This window comes from Blennius ocellaris (genome assembly GCF_963422515.1).
Source record: "Blennius ocellaris genome assembly, chromosome: 15".
NCBI lineage: Eukaryota > Metazoa > Chordata > Actinopteri > Blenniiformes > Blenniidae > Blennius > Blennius ocellaris.
The window spans coordinates 18,686,775-18,706,553 of NC_137664.1; the positions used below are offsets into that span (position 1 = coordinate 18,686,775).

Here is a 19,779-nt window from a genome sequence, read left to right on the forward strand (position 1 = left end):
CCATGCTTTGTGCAGTCATTCAAAAGAGAACAATTTGCAAGTCGGTTTTCTTTTGCCCTGCAACCTTTCACACGCAAATCCATGAGGAAAAGCAACAACAACCAGCTCAGCAGCACCTTTTGGTGCAAATCAGTGCACTGGACTCCTGCCAGCTTTCTACTCATGCACATTCATGGTGAAATAACAACAACAACCACGCGATTTCTCCCTCTTGTTTCAAATTGACTGGGAAGTGATGAAAAGGCCCTGCAACTGTAGCTCCACCCAAACGTTGTGAATGTGCGGCAGCGGGTTCCTCCTCTGGCCCTGATTAAACATTTTTGCCTCCATGGCTGCAGTCGTCTTGGAGCTGGCGTCCATTCACTGAGCCGAGGAGACGGATTCATGGAGGAGGGCCGTGCGCGCCGCTCGCACTCAGCGCACACGGACTTTCCCTCGCCACTGAAATGTAAAACAGGAGGCAGGCAGCAGGTGAAGCGTGAATACGACGCCGGGCCACCGGGAAGCCGCCAGCCACTCTCTCCCTCCGGGCTGACGCACTCAGGCGCCGCGCTCAGTGCGCAGTAGGCGAAGAGCGCAGGGTCAGGACGCACAGCCGCTCCGGCTCCATGGCGCAGCGCACCGCCCGTCCAGTCCTCGTCCCCGCCGCGCTGCTGCTTCTCGGACTGGCCGCCATCCTGCTGCTCACGATCCGCACAGAGGACGTGCGGGAGCCCCCCGGGTTCATGGTAAGATCCGCTCCCCCCTCCACCCACACACACACACACACACCCGCCCGGGTCATTTGAGGGCCGGAGCGCGGTGGCTGAACGAGAACACTACAGCGACTGGACCACTTCTGTTCCTCTTGCCACTGACTCACCTTTCATCTCCTCGAGTTCACGTTGGTTCACACAAATGTAACTTTCATATAGCTACAGGCGCATCTTGAACAAACAGAAAGCTAATTGCTTTGGCAGTTATTTCTAAGCTTATAATATTTGAACTAATAAGTTTCAAGTAATTATTGACCAGGTTAAAAACGTGGAAAATCTCATGAATTATTGTGATGTTTTCAGATGCTATAGTTAAACCAAAAAACCCAATCTGATACTGTATCTGTATTGTGCATGTAAACTATCGATATCAAAGTATTAAAACGGGGAAAATATAAAATATCTGAAAGTAAAAAGAAATTGTGAAGAGAATCAATGTAATTTTAAAAGAAGATTAAAAAAAATACAGCGTGAGAAATTCAAGTATTATGAAAAGAAATGAGGAAGAATCCAAAGTATCTGTTAAAAAATAGAACAATAAATGAAAAATATTGGCATATTAAAACATATTTAATGAATACAACCAGCTGTGACTTTGTGCATTAATGGAATCCATCACTTCAGATCGAGCAGTTGTTTTCACCTCGAAAGACCAAGTCACAAAGTTCATGAGTTCATCACTTTTCTGAACCACCACATTGGTTGATGCTGGCATAACAGCTTGAAAACTGGTCACATGACTTGCCTATCTTCCCTGCTGAATTAACCACTTCATCAAATGGTCCAATTCTGACAAATAACACCAGTTATTAATGTACTTTTTAAATGTTGTAATGGTCAGAAGCACACAGGTATTAACACCAGGGCCACGTATTGTTGATGGTTTCGCCTAAAAGCAACTCAACTTTGCTCTCTGTCCATATGAATGACCGTGTACTCGTCATTTTTAAAGGTTTATAGTATATTGTTCTCTGTTCCCAGGTGTGTGTGTGATTTCGTTACAAAAACAACCAACTGTGCCAAAGCAGAACTTTCCTAAAGCGAAAAGCACATATGCTGAATTTTCTCTTGAAGAATTGTCATGTCAACAGAGATTTGAAGTATTTCTTCACTTTATGTAAGCACATAAAGTGTTGAATGCACAGTTAAATTCAATTCTTCAACAAAGACAATAAACATTTATTTTATTCTTTGCTTCAGTGGCGCAGAATTCAAACCGACATGCAAATTCTGAGCTCGAAACATTTGTATGTGATGAAAGGAAAAGCAAAGTGCACCTTTTTCTCATTGTTTTCAAATCTTCATTATGTCATACACGTGTCACTTGTGGAAAGACTTTAACTTTAAGAAACCACATTGTGGTTTATGTTTTAACACCTTGTGACGACTCACTGTTACTCATCCGTCTCAGCGCCGGTCGAGGTTGAAGTGTTATGCGCCTGCAGCAATAAAAAACAGTCATCGGGAAACTCTGTACTCGGGTGACCTCGCGATGAGCTGCACTTCGCTCGTTTTAATGAGGCTTTACTGTGGAGCGATTTGGCAATGGCAGAGATATGGCATGAATCCAGAGTAGAAACATTCAATTAGAAGCCTTCCTGCATAATAAATGGGAAAGAAGACGAGCTTTTGCATGCAGTTGATGAAACTGCGTTATCGTTATGTTTGTTTTTTGGGTTTTTTTTTTAAAAAGGAAAGGAACGATTGGAAAACAGCGCATGACACCATTAAAACTACACTTTTGTTGATGGCTCCCTCCTTCTATTCCCTCATTTTTGTGTTGCTGCTTGAATATCCCATGGTTCCCTTTTCAAGCACGACACTGCTTCTCTTTCACTCAGTCACAATGTTGGAGACCAGGCACGGTGGGAGGAAAAAGGACTTTTCTTGTGCAGGCGGACAAGTGTGACAGATCCAGTCGTGGATCAAATGGAAGGACAAAAAGCGGCCATTAGAGCCTGTCATGTTTTTGGCTCGTGAGTCCTTACAACTGAGTGCACAGCAGTAATGGGGAGATATTGATGAGGGGCATGTCCGCGTCTTGTTTTTCTTCACCTGTCATGTCCAGTTGAGAAGCCGCGGTGGCTGCTGCTGTCTCGCTGCTCTGCGTATGGACCGGTATCGGTTACTGTGAGTGGATTTATGTGTTTGCATTTGCATGCTTGCGCTCCCTCTCCTCTTAAAGTCGGTCACATGCCTCGTCGCCCGTCTTCATTTCACCCCGCTCCCTTCAGCTTCCTTTCATCACAACAGATGCGTTACAGTGAAGCCAAACACTTGGTGCCCACACCCACTCTCATCTATGCACAATAGCAAGAGAATTTCAAATGAAAGACATGCACAGTTTCCCAGGTAAATATATTCCCTTGAGCAGTGGCTCACAATGTTTTTGATGAGGGGACCCAATGGAGAGGACAACTGATGGCAACCGAAGTGTTTCTGGACTGCTGCCAAACATTACTCTATCATGCCTCATCTGTCCCATGCATTACTATTGCCAACGCTTGGTGAATTCTGCTTCACAATGATGGGAAGATCCGACATCAAAGGATCAAAAACTGAGGTCGCTATAAACGCTTGGCCGCCACAAGCCAGTTATCCCCGTGGAAACTTTTCTGACACCTGCTTAAAACCCAAAAAAGGCCCCACTTTCACGGTCTGTATTCATACTGAAAGTTGAGATCATGTGAGCCCTTCTCTGCTCTGCTGAAGAAAGTCTTTGGGTTTACACTTAGTCTCGGGATATTTAGTGGACTGCTGCTGCTTCAGTTTCAAAAGTTTTATTCTATTTTATTTCATTATTTTGTATCTAATTATCTTTTATCTTCTGTGTGCATTAATTTTGTTCGCAATATTATCATAGAGTGCCCTATTTTCATTATTATATGAAGTTTTCCTTCTATTGTTCTACCCTACAAAAACAGTTGTTTTGCTGCGCAACATGTACTAAAAACATGTTGCTGCTCATTATACTTTGTATAATTGTTGTGCGTGATGAATAAAGGACTTGACCAATTCACCAGTTTTTCAACACAGGAGATGAATTCAGCTCTAAATGTGTCCACCACTTCAAAGAAACCAAATTCTATGAAACTCTCTTTGTACCCTCTTCTTTTTGAGGGATTCACATTTCATTTTGCCGGCCATTTAGTCTCCCGCTGCTGATTTTGCAAGTTTAGGATTGTGTATACTGCAGACACTTTTAAATGACTGTTAAACATCTCTTTAAATAAACATTTAATGTATATGATTAAACCTAGTTGTTGTGACATAAATTAATTTAATGCAGAGTGACTCACCTATTATTAGAATATAATAAATTATTACAACCCTTAAAATCTACAGCGTCAAGCCGCCCTGGTTGGAAATCACTGCCATAGAATGTCTTATTTTAGTTTTCTTTGATATGTGCAAATCTATTCTCGACAAGCAGTGTGCTTTAGTCCATATGTGACATATCGAAGGATTTCCGAACGTCAGGCTGTACAAATGAACAAATGAAAACAAGAAGAAAAAAACCCACAATTATAATAGATACATAGTGAGTTCAGTTCATTTGTTTCCCTGTAGGGTAAGTTGTGTCGCCGCAAAGTATAAAACATAAATTACACACATGCATACAAAAACACATATGGCATACAATATTTAAAAACCCAAGAGGGAGGGATGTTGGAGCAAATTGTATCTTGATTTTTCTTTTTTGGTGCGAGCTTATGTAATGATAAGAAATATTATTTGAAGTATTCTTGTTTTTGTAGTTTAGAATTGTGTGGCTCTCTCCCGCTCCTGGTCAGGCTCTCCTCCTTAAAATCAGGAGGAGGCGCAGCTGTGAATGTGGAAGGAGGAAGGAGACAACTTTTCTACTGCAGGCACAGGTAGAGGTCTGTAGCAATTATAATTTACGTTACCCGGTAAGTGGTTGTATTATTCAAGAAAGTCAACCACAGAGTATTCTTTTGTTCGTTTGTTTAAATAGATTGTTCATCTTTTATTTGAAACCTGTAAAATCTCTCGGTAAAAATCTCTCCGCTCCCTTAATTTAGATTTTTTTACACAAAAGAGTAGCCACAACAAGGTATAATACAACATGTAAAAAAAAAGATTGCTAAAGTACCATCAGTGCATATTGTTCCTGCCTTCCTTGAGAGAGGTTTATTTAATTTCAGGTGAGTTTATTAATTTATTTACTTTTTGTTCTACTATAAAAGCAGGTGTACAACTACAGGCTACAATGTTAGATGTGTAAGGAGGGCAGATAGTGGCTCATTGGGAGCAGATGAGTTGAAACTCTTTCCTTTTTTGGACATTTTTGCACTTTGGAGCCTGTAATCTGAGGCAGTCACTGTGTGAGTCGGGCAGACATACACAGAGATTTAAGGTTTTGTGGTACCTTCAAGATCTGACCCAGCATTTAGAGGCTATGTTGAGCTGCTGAATTTGAATATATGTGCAAGAAAATCTCCCATAAATATAGATGTTAGAAATAATACACGCTATGTTCAATACCTGCACAACACAGTGTTTCACTATTCAATATTTGCTATAAAGCACACCCTCCTATAGATGAATGCTATTATAATTATTTGCACTTTTTCAATATCAAATGACATGTCAAGCAAGAACAAAGTTGCATTAGATCCCCCCCCCCCCAGAAAAACCCCCAAAGTGCAATCAAAACTGAGGATTATAAAAGATTTGTACACCTCACACCATTTTCTAAATATTTCTAAAGCAAATACCCCAAATTAAGTTCTACTCTATGAACAAATATGTGGTTAAGAAGATTATTATTAAAGTTTTATGATGAGAGGAAGGAAGGAGAAATGCAGTTGGTTCTTGGTACGTGAGCCAGGTGCACGTAAATAATCCAAGCGATGCCATTCAGCAAGCAGTCGGTCTACTTTTAATGGAAATCTCTATATGCATGCAAGATATGACAAATCCATTCATAGAACACGAAAGATCAAAGCTTAAATTGTGTTTTCTGGATCAGCGCACACGTTTATTTGTCATTTTCCTCCTGCGTTCTGTTATTTGCATATTTGTGTTTTATCAGTACTTGCAGCTGCAGCTTCAGTTCCACCGACTGAAGAGATTCAGCCTGAAATTGAAAAGTAAGAAGTCTGTGTTTCGGGTGAGTGGGATGGATGAGTCATGATTGGGAAATTTGTGGCAGCAGTCCAGAAAGACTTCGGTTGCTGTTAGTTGTGCTCAAAATGTTAGTTTGCCCTCAAGCATACAAACATCCCCCATAAGCCCTTCATCGCTGCAACATGAAACAGCTGTGACATGAGAGCATTTTCTCATTTGCCCTGTTTTATTGTGGTCGATGACCTTACTGTTTAGAAATGAGTGATTTCACCTGTCAGGCCGAATTGTCTCCAACGTAAGAACCGTAGTCCTTAACATGAAGGAGACTTTATTCAAACCTCAAAATAGTTTAAAAATTTAAATCTCCCTAATTGTGATCTTGTATGGTGGTTGTATTTTTTTTGGTAGAATGTTATGTAATGCTGTCAATGTTTTTGAGATGTTCTCTCTCGATTGTGTAACGTTCAAGCCCACAAGTCTTCCTTTGAAGACCGACATTACTAGTTCACCTGGCACGCAGCCGGATGTCTTCCCGATGATAAAATTGAGGTCAGAAAGGTCCGATCATAGAATGTCGTTCATGTTCTTCTCTCTCTCTCTCCTCAGTATGGGATTGTCCTGGATGCCGGCTCTTCACACACAGCTTTGTACATCTATAAATGGCCGGCAGACAAGCAGAATGGGACAGGCGTTGTCACCCAGCACAGCGAGTGTCACGTGAAGGGTGAGTCTTCAAAACCAAATGATTCTGCGTGTCAGACGTCACCAAGGTATTAAACATATGCATGTGTGCTGCCAGTTCCTGGAGGCCAGCACAGTTAGCCCCCTGAAGACCATCACTTCTCTCATATTTTGGTACATTTGAGTAAAGGTTGGAGAAGCAATACCAAATAAATGATTCATGCTGTAAGAGTCCCTGAAAAAGTTCCTTCTGATGTTCAGCCTTGAGCATCAACAAGCTAACTTTATTTTTCTCTTCTCTCAATGTCAATTCAAACAAGCTCTATGGGATTTATTGTGCATTCAAGCAGCTTGGATTTGGAGAAGTTTCCATTTAGAAATATACCACTTGAGTGCCTTCATGCAAAGACATCAAACATGCAGCATGGGCCCATTGGGAAATATGCAGGAAATGACAACGCAGTATGACGACATTCAGGAAAATCATTAGAAACTCGAAGCTACGAGCCACATCTTTTTATATTATGCAGTTTTTATTTAATTGATATTATTTGACTCAGTTTCCGACCTGCGTTAGTAAAATTAACTGAGGTCCTGTTCATGCGGCGATGTTTTCATTTGAAAACGGCATACATTTGTAGCGTTTTGGGAGTCTGCTTACACAACAATGGTGCTGGGAGCCACTAATAATGCAGGAGGAACTTTTTGAAAACGCTTTGACTCTGTCTCCGTGTAGACAGAGGAAAACGCAACATTTTGAAAATGCTGCTATTGCACATGTGCACCATGGCAGTGTAGTAAGTATTGCTTCTACACATGTTGAAATAGATGGACAATAACAGCAATGTTTGTCTCGAGAGCGCCATGACTCACAGGCCCTTTTCTCCTGGGTGAGTTTATAGGAGAGTCACCTGGAACAGCAATCCAACTTCATCGTCTGTCCATACAACTTTAATTATTTAGCCTGAATTGTTAGTGGGCGTTAGTAGGTGTATCCCTGATATGATCTCAGGCTGTCTGTGGTTGCAGAAACTACACTTGAGGAGTGTACAAAGGCCTCCAACAGAAGAACAGTAGCCGGTTTTAAGCCACAATCACACAGTGATCAATCAAATCAGAAAATAAATCCCCCAAGAAATCCCGACACACCAAAGTTTTCTTTCTCCGGCCTGACGGAAAGTAGGAGTGACAGGAGTTCACTGCGTGCCAGTGCTTACCATCGAGGTCTTCTTTATTGTTTTGTACCTCGGGTCTGTCGAAGGAGAAGCAGAATGTGGCAGACACACGGAGCAGTCGGAACAGTCCCCGTGGCCATGTCGGTGTTCACCGGCACTCCGCACTGATCAGGCAGGATTTGATACCCAGATTAATGACGTCCATGTCAGTGTAGTGACAGCACATATAGGTCTGCAGCCTTTATGACCCAAGGAGAGGTTTTTGCAGCGTTCCATCAATACAAAATTGATCTGGAGCCACAAAATGCGTTTAACCATTAAAATGAGGATAATACAGCTTTTAACTTTATACAGTTTGTTTTCTATTTATGATCTCATGTGACAGTTTTGAATATTTCTTGGAATATTAGTCTTGAAGTCTTGAAATTTTATTCCGCTCTAAACTGTCTTACTTTTTGTAGCTGTTGTAGAATTTTTTAACCACGAGTGATTCAACGATTTTAGTCTTTTTTTTTTTTTAGCTATTTTTCTTATTTTTTGCTTTCTCTCTTTCACTTTCCTAGTGTTTGAAGCATTTGACCAGTTTTAACTGCTGTAGCTATTTGAACAGTTTTGACAATTGTAGCTGCTTTTAGTCATTTGAGCCATTCCTGATGATTCCTGTATTTTAATATCAGCAACATGAATGAGAGCTTTCCATATGTGGCTCAATTGATGAAGTCTTGAATTCTCGGTTCGATCTCCCATGTTGCCCCATCCGTATGTCGAGGTACGTTTGCAGAGACACTTGAACCTCGTGTTTCTCCCACCAGGGTATGAGCACATGGCACAGCAGCCATCACTATTTCTGCATGGGCGATTATTCTTTGAGACTACTGAAGTGTAAAAGTTTGCTTTATGAGTAATGTCTATTTACCATTGCTGAGTTCCTCAAAACAAAACCCCCAAAAATGTTTTTTTAAGGAGACACAAATATCCATGTTGCAAATTTGCTCTCAGATCTCTTTGAAACATAAAAATTTAATTTGCAATTTTCAGGCATATTCTTCTCTTTATTCAAATCCTAATCCTGATCATCACCAGGAGGTTGTAAAGTTTAGATTTTGCATTAAAAACACTCTAAACTTCACATTTTCATTCAAAAAACACAAGTTCAGTTACATGTTCCATTGGGGAAAAACAATCCCAAACCTTCACATTCATGTGTTCATTCTCATACGTCCACACTCTACCACCGAATCTTCACAGGTTAATATGGACTCAATCTCAAGTTTCCCAAAACAAAAGTTTGCAGTGCCTCTTCTTTTCTTCCACCTCGTCGTGTTCCTTTTTGAGCATCGACTGGCTTCTATCGTATCGCCCCGTTTGCTGACTCTATTTCGAGCTGTAGCTGGTAATCCTCATTGATCTCTGAAGTCGATCCTCACTTCTGCGGTTTCTTCAAGATTTTCCTCATAATGATGGCGTCCAATCTGCCACCGTGCTTTTTGTTCAAGTTTTTCACACTTTCTGACAGCAGTAAAAGTGCTGTGAACAGAGTGACTTTGTTTTCAGCATACAAAGTTCCAGCTATACCAGAAATACAGATCAAATCGTTTCAATCCATCATTTGAAAAAAAAATTTATGAATCTCTTATTGATATCAATTTATTATTAATCTCTTGACATCACAGTATGGACATTGAAAAATGACCTCAGAGGGTAATTGTAAATTAATTAGATTCTTTTAGACTGAAATTCACTTTGTACCAGTAAATGATAATGTGTGTCAGTTTATACCCTCATTTGAGTCATTACTATCTGAGACTGTAGCAATTTTTCAGTCAAGTTCTGATCCAGAAGCTTTCTTCACATCTGACTTGTCTTCAATTTGTCTGATGTAATAGTCCATTCCTGTTCGATTTGGTGTGACACATTACCGTTATCCATGTAGGTCACCGCAGCGAACGCGGGTTTTCCGTGTACCTCGCAACATGATTGCACACGTTCATTATGCATCATTGTCTGTCTCTCGTTGCTGCGTCGCTCATTCAGGCGGCGGGATCTCCAGCTACGTGGGCCAACGGGGAGAAGCGGGGCGGAGCTTGGAGGCCTGTCTGAACCAGGCCGTGAAGGACATCCCCGACGACAAACACAAACTCACACCTGTGTACCTGGGAGCCACGGCGGGCATGAGGCTGCTGCAGTGAGTCGGCGTGTCGGCAGGCTGTCTGCCCACTCCAGTTTGTGTGACTTTCTGTGTGACGTGAGGATAAGATAATCTCTATATAAAGTCATAACGCTAAAATAGTGTTTGACGTCAGCTTCCCGCCAACATTCATCCAACATATGAAGAAAAAAGGATTAGAAAGCTGTAGGAAAGTGAAGGCGTTGTCTGTATTTTTTTTTTTTTTTTTTTTTGTCGTTTTAGAGCGGTTATACAAGCTTAATCATGTTTTCAGAGGAAACGTTGCATGTGATCCTGGAATGAGGCTGTAAAAGATCTTCGGATCATTCGAAATAAAACAACCCCTTTCTGTGCTGTCTAAAAAGACATATGTGAACAAGTCGTCTTATGAATGTATGCTCACTGAATTATTTTTCGCATCAAAGATGGTCGGCCTTCAACAAATCATCCGGCTTTTTGAAATGCCTCCGGTTTGAAAAGATGACGCTCCTCAAAGTGGAATGATTCACGTCTGATCGTTTGACATTTTTATCAGGATTTCTTGTCAGACTGAACACCCAGCAGCCTTCTTTCTTCTTTCTTCTTTCTTCTTTCTTTGTTCATGTCATTATAAAACCACATGTCTGAATAGCAAAAGGAAGAGCAAAGTGGCAGGTTTGTGACAATGTGGTTGCTGTTTAACATTCAACTCCTACGTTTGGTTGTTAGTGGACATGTCAAGAGACGTAGATATATACGATTGTAATCGTAATTATGTTTCAACAAGAGACTCTGACTTGACAACTACTATTATGGCAATCGTTTTTGTTTCTTTGCTCACATCTTTGTGTGACTGTTAAAGGAACAGTGCAGATCCTTAAACAAGCTGTAATGACAGTGTTGCGCATTCTGGCAAAACATCAAACAGCCTCACGAGTTCCTCATTCCTGCTCCTCATCAGGTCTGTTATGAACATGTATCGCCTGTATAAAACAGATATTCTTAGTGGACTACTGTAAATCCATTCAGTGTTGGAAGTAAGCACTAAGTAAACCAAAGTAAACCAGAGTCCAGACATCATTATAGACACGTCTGTCAATCCATTTACAATATTTTATTAATTTTAAAAGTTCCCCCTCAAAAAAAAGTGTCAATTTTTCCCTGGGCCACCACAAGTTCATACAAGTTGCCAATCTCAGAAATTGCCACTGATTTCTGACCATGAGCACAAAACCATATCGTAGTTTGAGGTCCCGTTTACGTGACAGTGTTTCAAGTGAAGGTGCATCGTTTTTACATTTTCGTTTCAGAAAAATGGTAAATGGTAAAAACGATAGAAACACTATTTTCATGTTCAATCACTAGTCGATGCTGCTGTTTAGTTTTGTAATGAAAGACGAAACTTAGCCATCATGGGAGAATCGTGGCGATATCTTTGCTCTTGGGTCTAAATCAGTGGTCCTACGTTGCCCTGTGAGACCGGTTAGAGGACAGCCGTTGTCATGGTCTAATGACCAAAGATTCAAAATTCTGAATGTGTCAGATATTTGGGATGATGGTGACTGTGACCTGCAATCTGTTTATTACATGGCATGTGTTTTGCTGAAAAATGAAAGGCTAACATAAAATGCTAATAGATTCTAACAAGTTCTTATGTCAAGCTCCTCTTTCCGAGCCACGACCGCATCCATATTCTCCTCCTTCTCCTTTTTTTGGGCGGATTTCTCTCAAAACACTTCATCTATGCTGCAATTCCACTCTCGTTTTCATCGTGCAATCTGCACACAGCAAACCTCATGTCGTGGCCTAAAGCTTATTAGATTTGTGTCATATACAGTGGCAAGCTGTGAACTTATAGCGTCATTAAAATCACACAGTCTGTAGGGGACAGTGTGAGGCTGTCATGGCCCTGATGATTATGAACACCATTGGAAAGCTAGACTTTTCAAGGTACAGCGATAGTGAACAAATAGTTTGCATGTGTGGTTTCCCACTGCGCCTCAAGAGGGAGGGGGTTTGATCCTGTGGGGGGAGGCTTTGTCACACTGTTGGCTATTTGGGTCATTTGGCTGACATCTGATTTAGTTGGACCAGCGTTGGTTTTACAACAAAACGATGAGCCGAAATGCTTGCCCAACACTCTGGAGGAAGCAGCTGTCAGACGACCTGGACCTGGACCTGGACTTTGTATCCACTGTAGCCTGAAGTTAACTCAAGTGAGACACTTTGGCACGAGTTGTCAAGGAAAAGAAGCTTGGCTGCTCATACTTCACTTGGACCATTAGTCCATTATACATTAGTGAGCGAACATGAAAACCTTGTTTTTGCCATTTCTGTGCAGACAGACATCCTTCTCCAAATGTTTCCTAGTGAAATGAAAAACGACACCTTTTTACTTGAAACGTTGTCGTCTAATTTGCTCCTTACGCACATCAGTCTGTAAGCAATGACCAACCTTCATTTAAGAGAATTCATATAAGTATTCATGTTAATGAATTCTGTCATTTCTATATGTCTTGTTTGTGTTGAGTTTGTATTATTATGTTCATCATGTTATGGATCGATTGAAATAGCATATTAAAGTTTTTAAGTCGTTGGTAAATTATTTAAAAGTACATCAGAATTTCTTGTAGCAGAATTTTCACTGAGCTAACAACAATGAGCAAGTAGACTAAAAACAGGAATATATTGTTCTTTTTTTTTTATTTAAGATTTAAACAGTCAGATTGTAAAATAAATCAGAGTGGCCCCAACATCATCATGACCCATCTTATTTGAATTAATTTTCTCAGTCTGATTAGAAACCCTCAGCACACTACTTACAATCAAGTATATAAATATATATATCGGATATAAAACCCAATGATTACATCATGTTGGAAATGTGAACAACTCATCTCTCAGTTTAGTTTAGTACATATGCAATTCATTGCCAAATAATATTTAAAATGCTTGAATGTTTTCTCATTTGACAAGTGTAAGCATTAATGTTTGTTGTTTACTACACTGCACTATTACAGGATGTTCAGACGAGGGATGGGAATTGAAAACCTGTTCTTGTTGAGAACTGGTTCCTATTGTTTCAGTTCCTTGCAATCGTTTGTCAAATTTGCAAAGCATTAGCTTATCAACGCCAGAGGGCGTAAATGATGTCACCATGCACGTTGCGAAAAAATTGTTTGGAAAAATAGCATAGTTTTGTGTGAGAAAGTAATTGAGCCTGTAAATTATAAGCAGCTTATGAAACAAATTATTTTTCTTTCAGCCTTTCCAGCCCGAAACAATCTAATCAGATCCTGGATGAAGTCGGTCACAAAATCCAGTCTTACCCTTTCAGCTACCGGGGGGCAGCGATACTGAGCGGTCAAGAAGAGGGAGCGTATGGCTGGGTCACCGTCAACTATCTCTTGGAGAACTTCATCAAGGTGCCTAAACTTTTAAGGAGAACGTTTTAAATATTTCCATTCTCTGCTTTGGGATGTGATTTTGGTTTTGCTTTCTTCAGTTAAGAGTGGTAGTGCATTGGTGGAGCCATAGATCTCATTCATGATTATGTCGTATCGTCCCGCACGCAAGGATCAGAAATTGCAAGGCATATTACACGCTTCCTGAATGCCCATAGCCTTGCCTTCAAGATTACATTACTCTTGGAGCTGTAAAATATATGTGGTGGTATCTAGAGCATGTTAAATGAAATCATATCCTTAATTTTGTGCACTTTTTGAAATTGACCTTGACCTTAGAGCATGACTTTGACCTTTAATGATAGAGTGCCATAAATTAATTATCCAAATCAAATAACCTATAAGTAGGCATTTATTGAAAAATGAAAATTGATGTTCAAATTTTCATTTGAACATCATCAGTGGGCGACGAAGGGGGGGCAGAATTTCCAAGGCGAACCTGTGAATAACTGGACTTGTTCTTTATTGTTTTGTTGCAGTATGGCTTTGTGGGCCACTGGTTGAGCTCTGGCAGACCCACAGTGGGGGCGCTTGATTTTGGCGGGGCGTCCACCCAGATAACATTTCTCACGCAGGAGAAAGTTGAAGATGAGCACGACATGATGAAGCTGCGCCTTTACGGCCAGGAGTACTCGCTGTACACGCACAGCTTCCTGTGCTATGGACAGGACCAGTTTCTCAAGAGACTGCTGGCTCAAATCCTGAAGGTAGTTTCACATGGCGTTATCGTTCCTTTTGCAAAATAAAACCTCAACACTTCAGCTGTTTTCAGGAGATTGTTCCATATGTCTAAGCGCTGCACTTCTCTTGTTCAGATTTCTATGTTTAAATGTGTATTCTCATTGAACAAGTGGCAGAAAAATGTGTGAGGGTCAGAGAGACGGCTTTCCAGGCATGATTTCCTTTGCTCGTCTTTCCAAAATATATTCCACAGTTTCTCGACCACCATAAGTTCTTTCACACGACAACGTTTCAAGTGAAAATGCATCGTTTTTGCGTTTTCGTTTCAGAAAAGTTTTGCGTTTATGCTGCATTTTGAAAACGAAGTGCCTTCACTGAGAAATGGCAGAAACATTGAAAATGATGTAGTTCTCATGCCAGGCCATGCTTTTGTAATGAAATCACACACACGTGCACAGAGAACAATACGCTATAATCAACAATGACGAGTACAAGGACATTGGTATTAACAGACCAAATTGGATTGTTATTATGGGACTCTCAACCATAAAACTACCAAGTCCCAGGAGAGTGTGGACTGGGAGTCATGACACTCTGGAGGCTGCCATTGTTGTTATTGTCCATCTACTCGCACACATGCAGAAGAACTGACAATGTCAGAGCATTTTTTTTAAATTTGCCTTTCCAGTGGCTCCGGCCACCAATATCGTGTAAACGAACACCGGAAATGCAACAAATGTTTCGTGTTTTCACTTGAAGCGTTGGTTTGAACGGTCGTATAAATGAGCCCTGAAACTCAACATTACTGCCAGGTGTACCTGAAGCCTGCACACTAATCATTTATAGGGAATGACATTGGAGTTATATGGACTTATTTGTTTAAGAGTTAGTTTTTAGAAGCTGAAATAATCATGATGGGAAATTGTAATGGATAATAATATAACATCATTGCAACATGCAGGTAATATTAGAATAAAAGATTTCATCATCCTAATAATTATACCACGTTACATTCCTTCTCTCTCTCTATTTCGTTTCAGTCTCAGGATTACCCAGAAACTGTCACCCACCCTTGTTACCCCGCAGACCACAGTCGGGTATTAAAGCTGAACAGTATATTTAACTCCCCGTGCACAGAGGTGTGGAAACCCAGCTCCTACAACCCTCAGGCGTCACTGACGATACAAGGCAGCGGACACTATGAGCATTGTCTGGGTAACGTGTCTGAGCTCTTCGTCTTCGGCAGCTGCCCCTACTCCCAGTGCTCCTTTGACAAAGTCTTCCAACCCAACGTCACCGGCAGCTTCATGGTAAGCTTCACGCAATGGATGTTCCCTTTACTTTAATCCGCTGGAGGAGCCAACACCCTTAAGATAACAGAGTGCATTGAATTCATGGATTGAGTTTAGAATCGTACTTTTAGCTTTTCATTATTTATAGACATACTGTGATTTAGTTGCTTTCTCTTGTGGTCCTCACAGCACTCTTTATCTGATTTGCACGAGACTTTGAGTGATTTGATACCAGCCTCAGTGTCCTATTAACTACTGCTGGGCCTGGAATGTGACGGACTTGGAAGAAAGGATTATATAAAGACATTAATTGCAAGGTTTGCTTATCTCCTATTGTGTATGCCAACGTGAAGAATGGAATCCCTGTGATTTGACACCAGCCTCATCACCCATTTGTCTAATTGTCTATTGTGCCTGAAACATATTGTGCATGAAGCAGATCATCCCATAAAGATCACAAGCTTTCTTCGGGTTTTGTCTCTTTTCCAACAAAAAGTACTGAACACTTGTAATTTGTCACCAGCCTCATTGTCCATTTAGGTGCTATTGGACATGAAATGTGCTCTGCTTGTCACAAATGACCATATATGATCAAATGACCATCATATAAATGGTTATTTATATATATATATATATATATCACCATTTAGGTGGTATTGAGTCAGAATTGTGGTGTAGTATACGTAGCAATATATCACGTAACCAAAAACAAATTTTTCTTTTTAAAATGAGCTTATTATTTAACTCAAACCAAAATATACTAATTTATTTGGTGAATGTATAGATGATATTTAGTTGACACTGGATACAGGTGATTAGCTAACTGGGATAGGATTACAAACCCAAATAGAGCTTAATAAGAAGCACAGAGTTGTCAGTGCATAATTAAATTCTAAAAACATGACAAATTACTGTTTTTAAAGTGCCAGCATCTCTCTCATGGCTTGACTGGAGTCAGTTGCCAGGCAACCAGCGAGGTTACTGTTCCCAGCTGAGAAACTATCTTCCACTGATGCCCCGGTAGACTTCTCCGGTATTAAAAATATATGCAAGTACATGCATTATGAACAAGAGTATTAAAATAAAATGAATGAGCTATTCAACCATGTAAGTTAAGAAAACTATGCAGGTCAAGGGTGGTGTTTAAACCCAACGCACCACTGGGATTTGTATTCATTCATAACTGCAATGCCTTCACATGCAAGTGAAGTTGTATTGTCTATATGGATGTAGTAGGAACATTTCTTATATGAAGGAATGCTATATTATCTGATTAGTTCTATCATAATAAATTACATTGCTTTAATATCTGCAAAGCTGATGGCTGCACACTGAAACCCCCCCCCCCAAAAAAAGCAACTCCCAGAGGCAACACACAGGAGGAGGCAGAATCACTAGATTAATGGGGTGGAAAGGAGAGGAGATTGAAAAGTCTGTACCTGCACTACTGTTTACCATGGTTGTTTAAAATCATTGAAGGGTTATGAGCCAGTATTTGAGCTGTAGCGCCTGGGGGTCAGAACGTCCTCAGGTTAGGGAAGCATGTGATTGTAGACGAGCATCCGCATGTTTCCTTTGCAAAGAAACGAGCATAAAGGGACTGATTCAGTCTCCCATGAAAAACAGCTGTTTGAAGGCTGTGAAATTCATCTAAATATGTATAAACAAAATACATGTCTTATTATTGTATGAAATGCTCATACGTTATATTCATATGGTGCAAGAACTGATATTATCAGTTCATACAGAAGAGCTTCCTGGGACAGTGAAGATTATATTCTCTTTTCTTTCTGATATTTCTGATTTTGTGGGCTGTGTGAATTATGATAGAACAAAAAAGCATGTTGTAAGTTTTACTGTGGACACTGTCCATGACCACTTGTTGGATCACTTCAAAATTATATGGACTTCCAGGTAAATCATTCATTATAAATCAGTACCTCATGCCAATGGCTCCATACCTGGATGGGGTCAGGGACAGGAGATCAGAGGACAATTTGGTCTGAAGTTGTCATAATCAAATTTTATATGTCAATAAAATCACAAGACGCTTTCTGTAAACTACGAGAGCACACCTGGGAAACTGCCTGGAGCTCCTGCTTTTGTAAGTGAGATATGCGTCTGCCAGCGTTCGGCTTCGCTACAATCTTCTCCAGATAAGCGCACAGAAACCTTCAATACTGTTGGTGTGTCATTTTCTTCACATTTGCTCTGTGCCACAATAATTGAAAAGTTGAAAGGTTAATGTGGCACTGTTCTCCCGGTCCAGCCCACTCCAGATGACATTGGGTTGTATGTGACCCCCTGAACTAAAATGTGTTTATTTGACACTCCTCCCCTAAATAATTGACTGTGTGTAAAGTGTTCCGGAGAAATGTAGTGTTTTATCTTTTTCCGTGTAACCAGGCATTCTCTGCATATTATTACATCCACTCCTTCCTGAAGCAAGTCACTGGGATCGCCGTACGCACTCCAGACCAGCTGGAGGAAGCAGCCAAATCTGTGTGTGGCAAGACTTTCAAACAGGTGAGTCCATGTTTTATGTTTGCATCTTCACGTATTATGATTATTATTATCCAGTTCAAAAAGTTACATTTTCCATGGCTCCAAGCATCATTGTGCTGTGAATGAACCTTCACTTCATACACATTTTTCCTTTTGCCTCAGATGTCGATTCTTGCTCCGGAGCAAAAGTCGCGCCTGCAGGACTACTGCGCCTCCTCCGTGTTTCTCAAAGTTCTCACCTTGAGAGCTTACGGCTTCGACGGTACGTCGTTCCCACGTATCTCCTTCCAGAAGAAGGTAACGGCTCCATCGTGACATTGAGAACAATGACAAAAACCTGTAAATACATTTGACATGGATTGAACATTGGTGGTGATCCTGCAGGCGGGGGACACCTCGGTGGGCTGGGCTCTCGGCTACATGCTGAGTCTGAGCAGTCTGCTGCCGGCGGAGACGATCGCACTGAGGAAGGCCTTGACCCCGGTGGCATGGGGAGCCCTCATCTCTCTGTTCGTGCTCCTCCTCGTGGCCGTCCTGGTCTTCATCGTCCTCCGAGCGCGAGACTGGAGGAAAAAAGGAGGTGGAGAGGGCCCCATTTAGGTGCTGCTGCAACTCGCAGCGCCGTGACGAAACAGCAGTGGAGTGTTTCTGTCTGATTTGACTCTGTGCTCCAACGCCTTAAATAATGTTTTAGTTGTGTACAGATTGTATGTATTGTTTAAATGATGTAAACATGCTTGAAGTAAAGCTAAATATGTCAGTGCTTTAAAGCTCGTCTGTATTTTAAAGTGGATCCTGACTCTTTGGCTTGTGGGCTTATTTATCATAGGATTATCCACTCCTACAAAAAAAAAAAAAAACAATTGTCAATATTTAATATCCTTGTTTGTGACCATGTTTAGCACTATGGGATGAATATCTCTGGTTCCTTTCTGGGCTTGGATGCCTTTCTACGTGGACTTTGCATGATCTGGATGAGTTTTCTCAGGGTACTCCAGCACAAAGTCACAGTGTGTGTGTGTTGTGGTTATTTTGTGATTGTAATAAGTGTGATTGTGTTTCTCCTGTGATGAACCTGTGACCTGTCCTGGATGTACCCTGCCTCCAGCCAGAGTTAAGCCAGATTGGCTTCAGCCCAATGAGACCTAATCTGAACAAATCAGGTGTAAAAGAAGGATGCAGTGAGGACACTTCTTACTTTCAGGTAACAATACTACATCATAATTGTTTGCATTCTGAGCCCATTGCCATCCAAACTGCAAAAATGTCTAATTTATTACAGTTGACACTGATCCATATCGAGAAGCTTCAATGTCACATTGAGCAGGACTAGGCAGTCATTTTTAATTAAAAAGGTGAAAATTATTCAAGTGATCCTGGCATTGCAGTCATGTGGCATACTTCTCTATGACTGACTTTGCTGAATGAACTAAAGGGAATGTTAAAGTCCATGTGTCTTTTTGGAGACTGAAACTGGAAAGGTTAACTAACAGGGAAATGCTTGCACACCTGCATATGTCATTACCACACTGCTCATACATTTGACCCCATGAAGAAAGACTTCAATATCATAGCATTTGCTGAGTCAGTGAAGTTATTGCCTTCTCCATAAAGATTACTGCAAAACAAAGCTCAGTTTAGCAATTTAACCTCAATCTTTTTTTCACCAGAAGGTGATAATAATGGTACTAAGAGTTATCGAGAATTACTAAGATAAAGGAAAAATATGAATATATAATGATGTGTGTGGGGTATCTTACAGTGTAAGATAATTTTAGCATATAAAGGCTACGAGTCTCTTGTCTGGATTATTTTGTTAAAGCGCTGGAGCACAGAGTCAACACACTAAAAAGTCACTGACCAAATAGGCTGAATGCTTATAGCGTTAGATCCTAGCGTCCCCTGCTGGTTGTGTTTTATAGTACAGGAAAAGCTGAATGTATTTCTTTTTTCTGTTGAATGGTTTAGATCAAGTTGTATGGAATGTAA

At 40.7% G+C, this 19,779-nt stretch overlaps 1 protein-coding gene across 1 annotated transcript; it reads left to right on the forward strand.

Moving 5' to 3' along the window:
• Nucleotides 1-608: 608 nt before the first annotated feature.
• Nucleotides 609-18,390, forward strand: entpd2b (ectonucleoside triphosphate diphosphohydrolase 2b; the record flags this gene model as incomplete). Its single annotated transcript, XM_080509611.1, has 9 exons — nt 609-728; nt 6,453-6,570; nt 9,737-9,887; nt 13,114-13,273; nt 13,792-14,019; nt 15,034-15,303; nt 17,692-17,811; nt 17,953-18,087; nt 18,175-18,390. 9 exons carry the CDS (start codon nt 609-611, stop codon nt 18,388-18,390), a joined length of 1,518 nt encoding a protein of 505 aa, XP_080365737.1.
• Between the last annotated feature and the right edge of the window lie 1,389 nt (nt 18,391-19,779).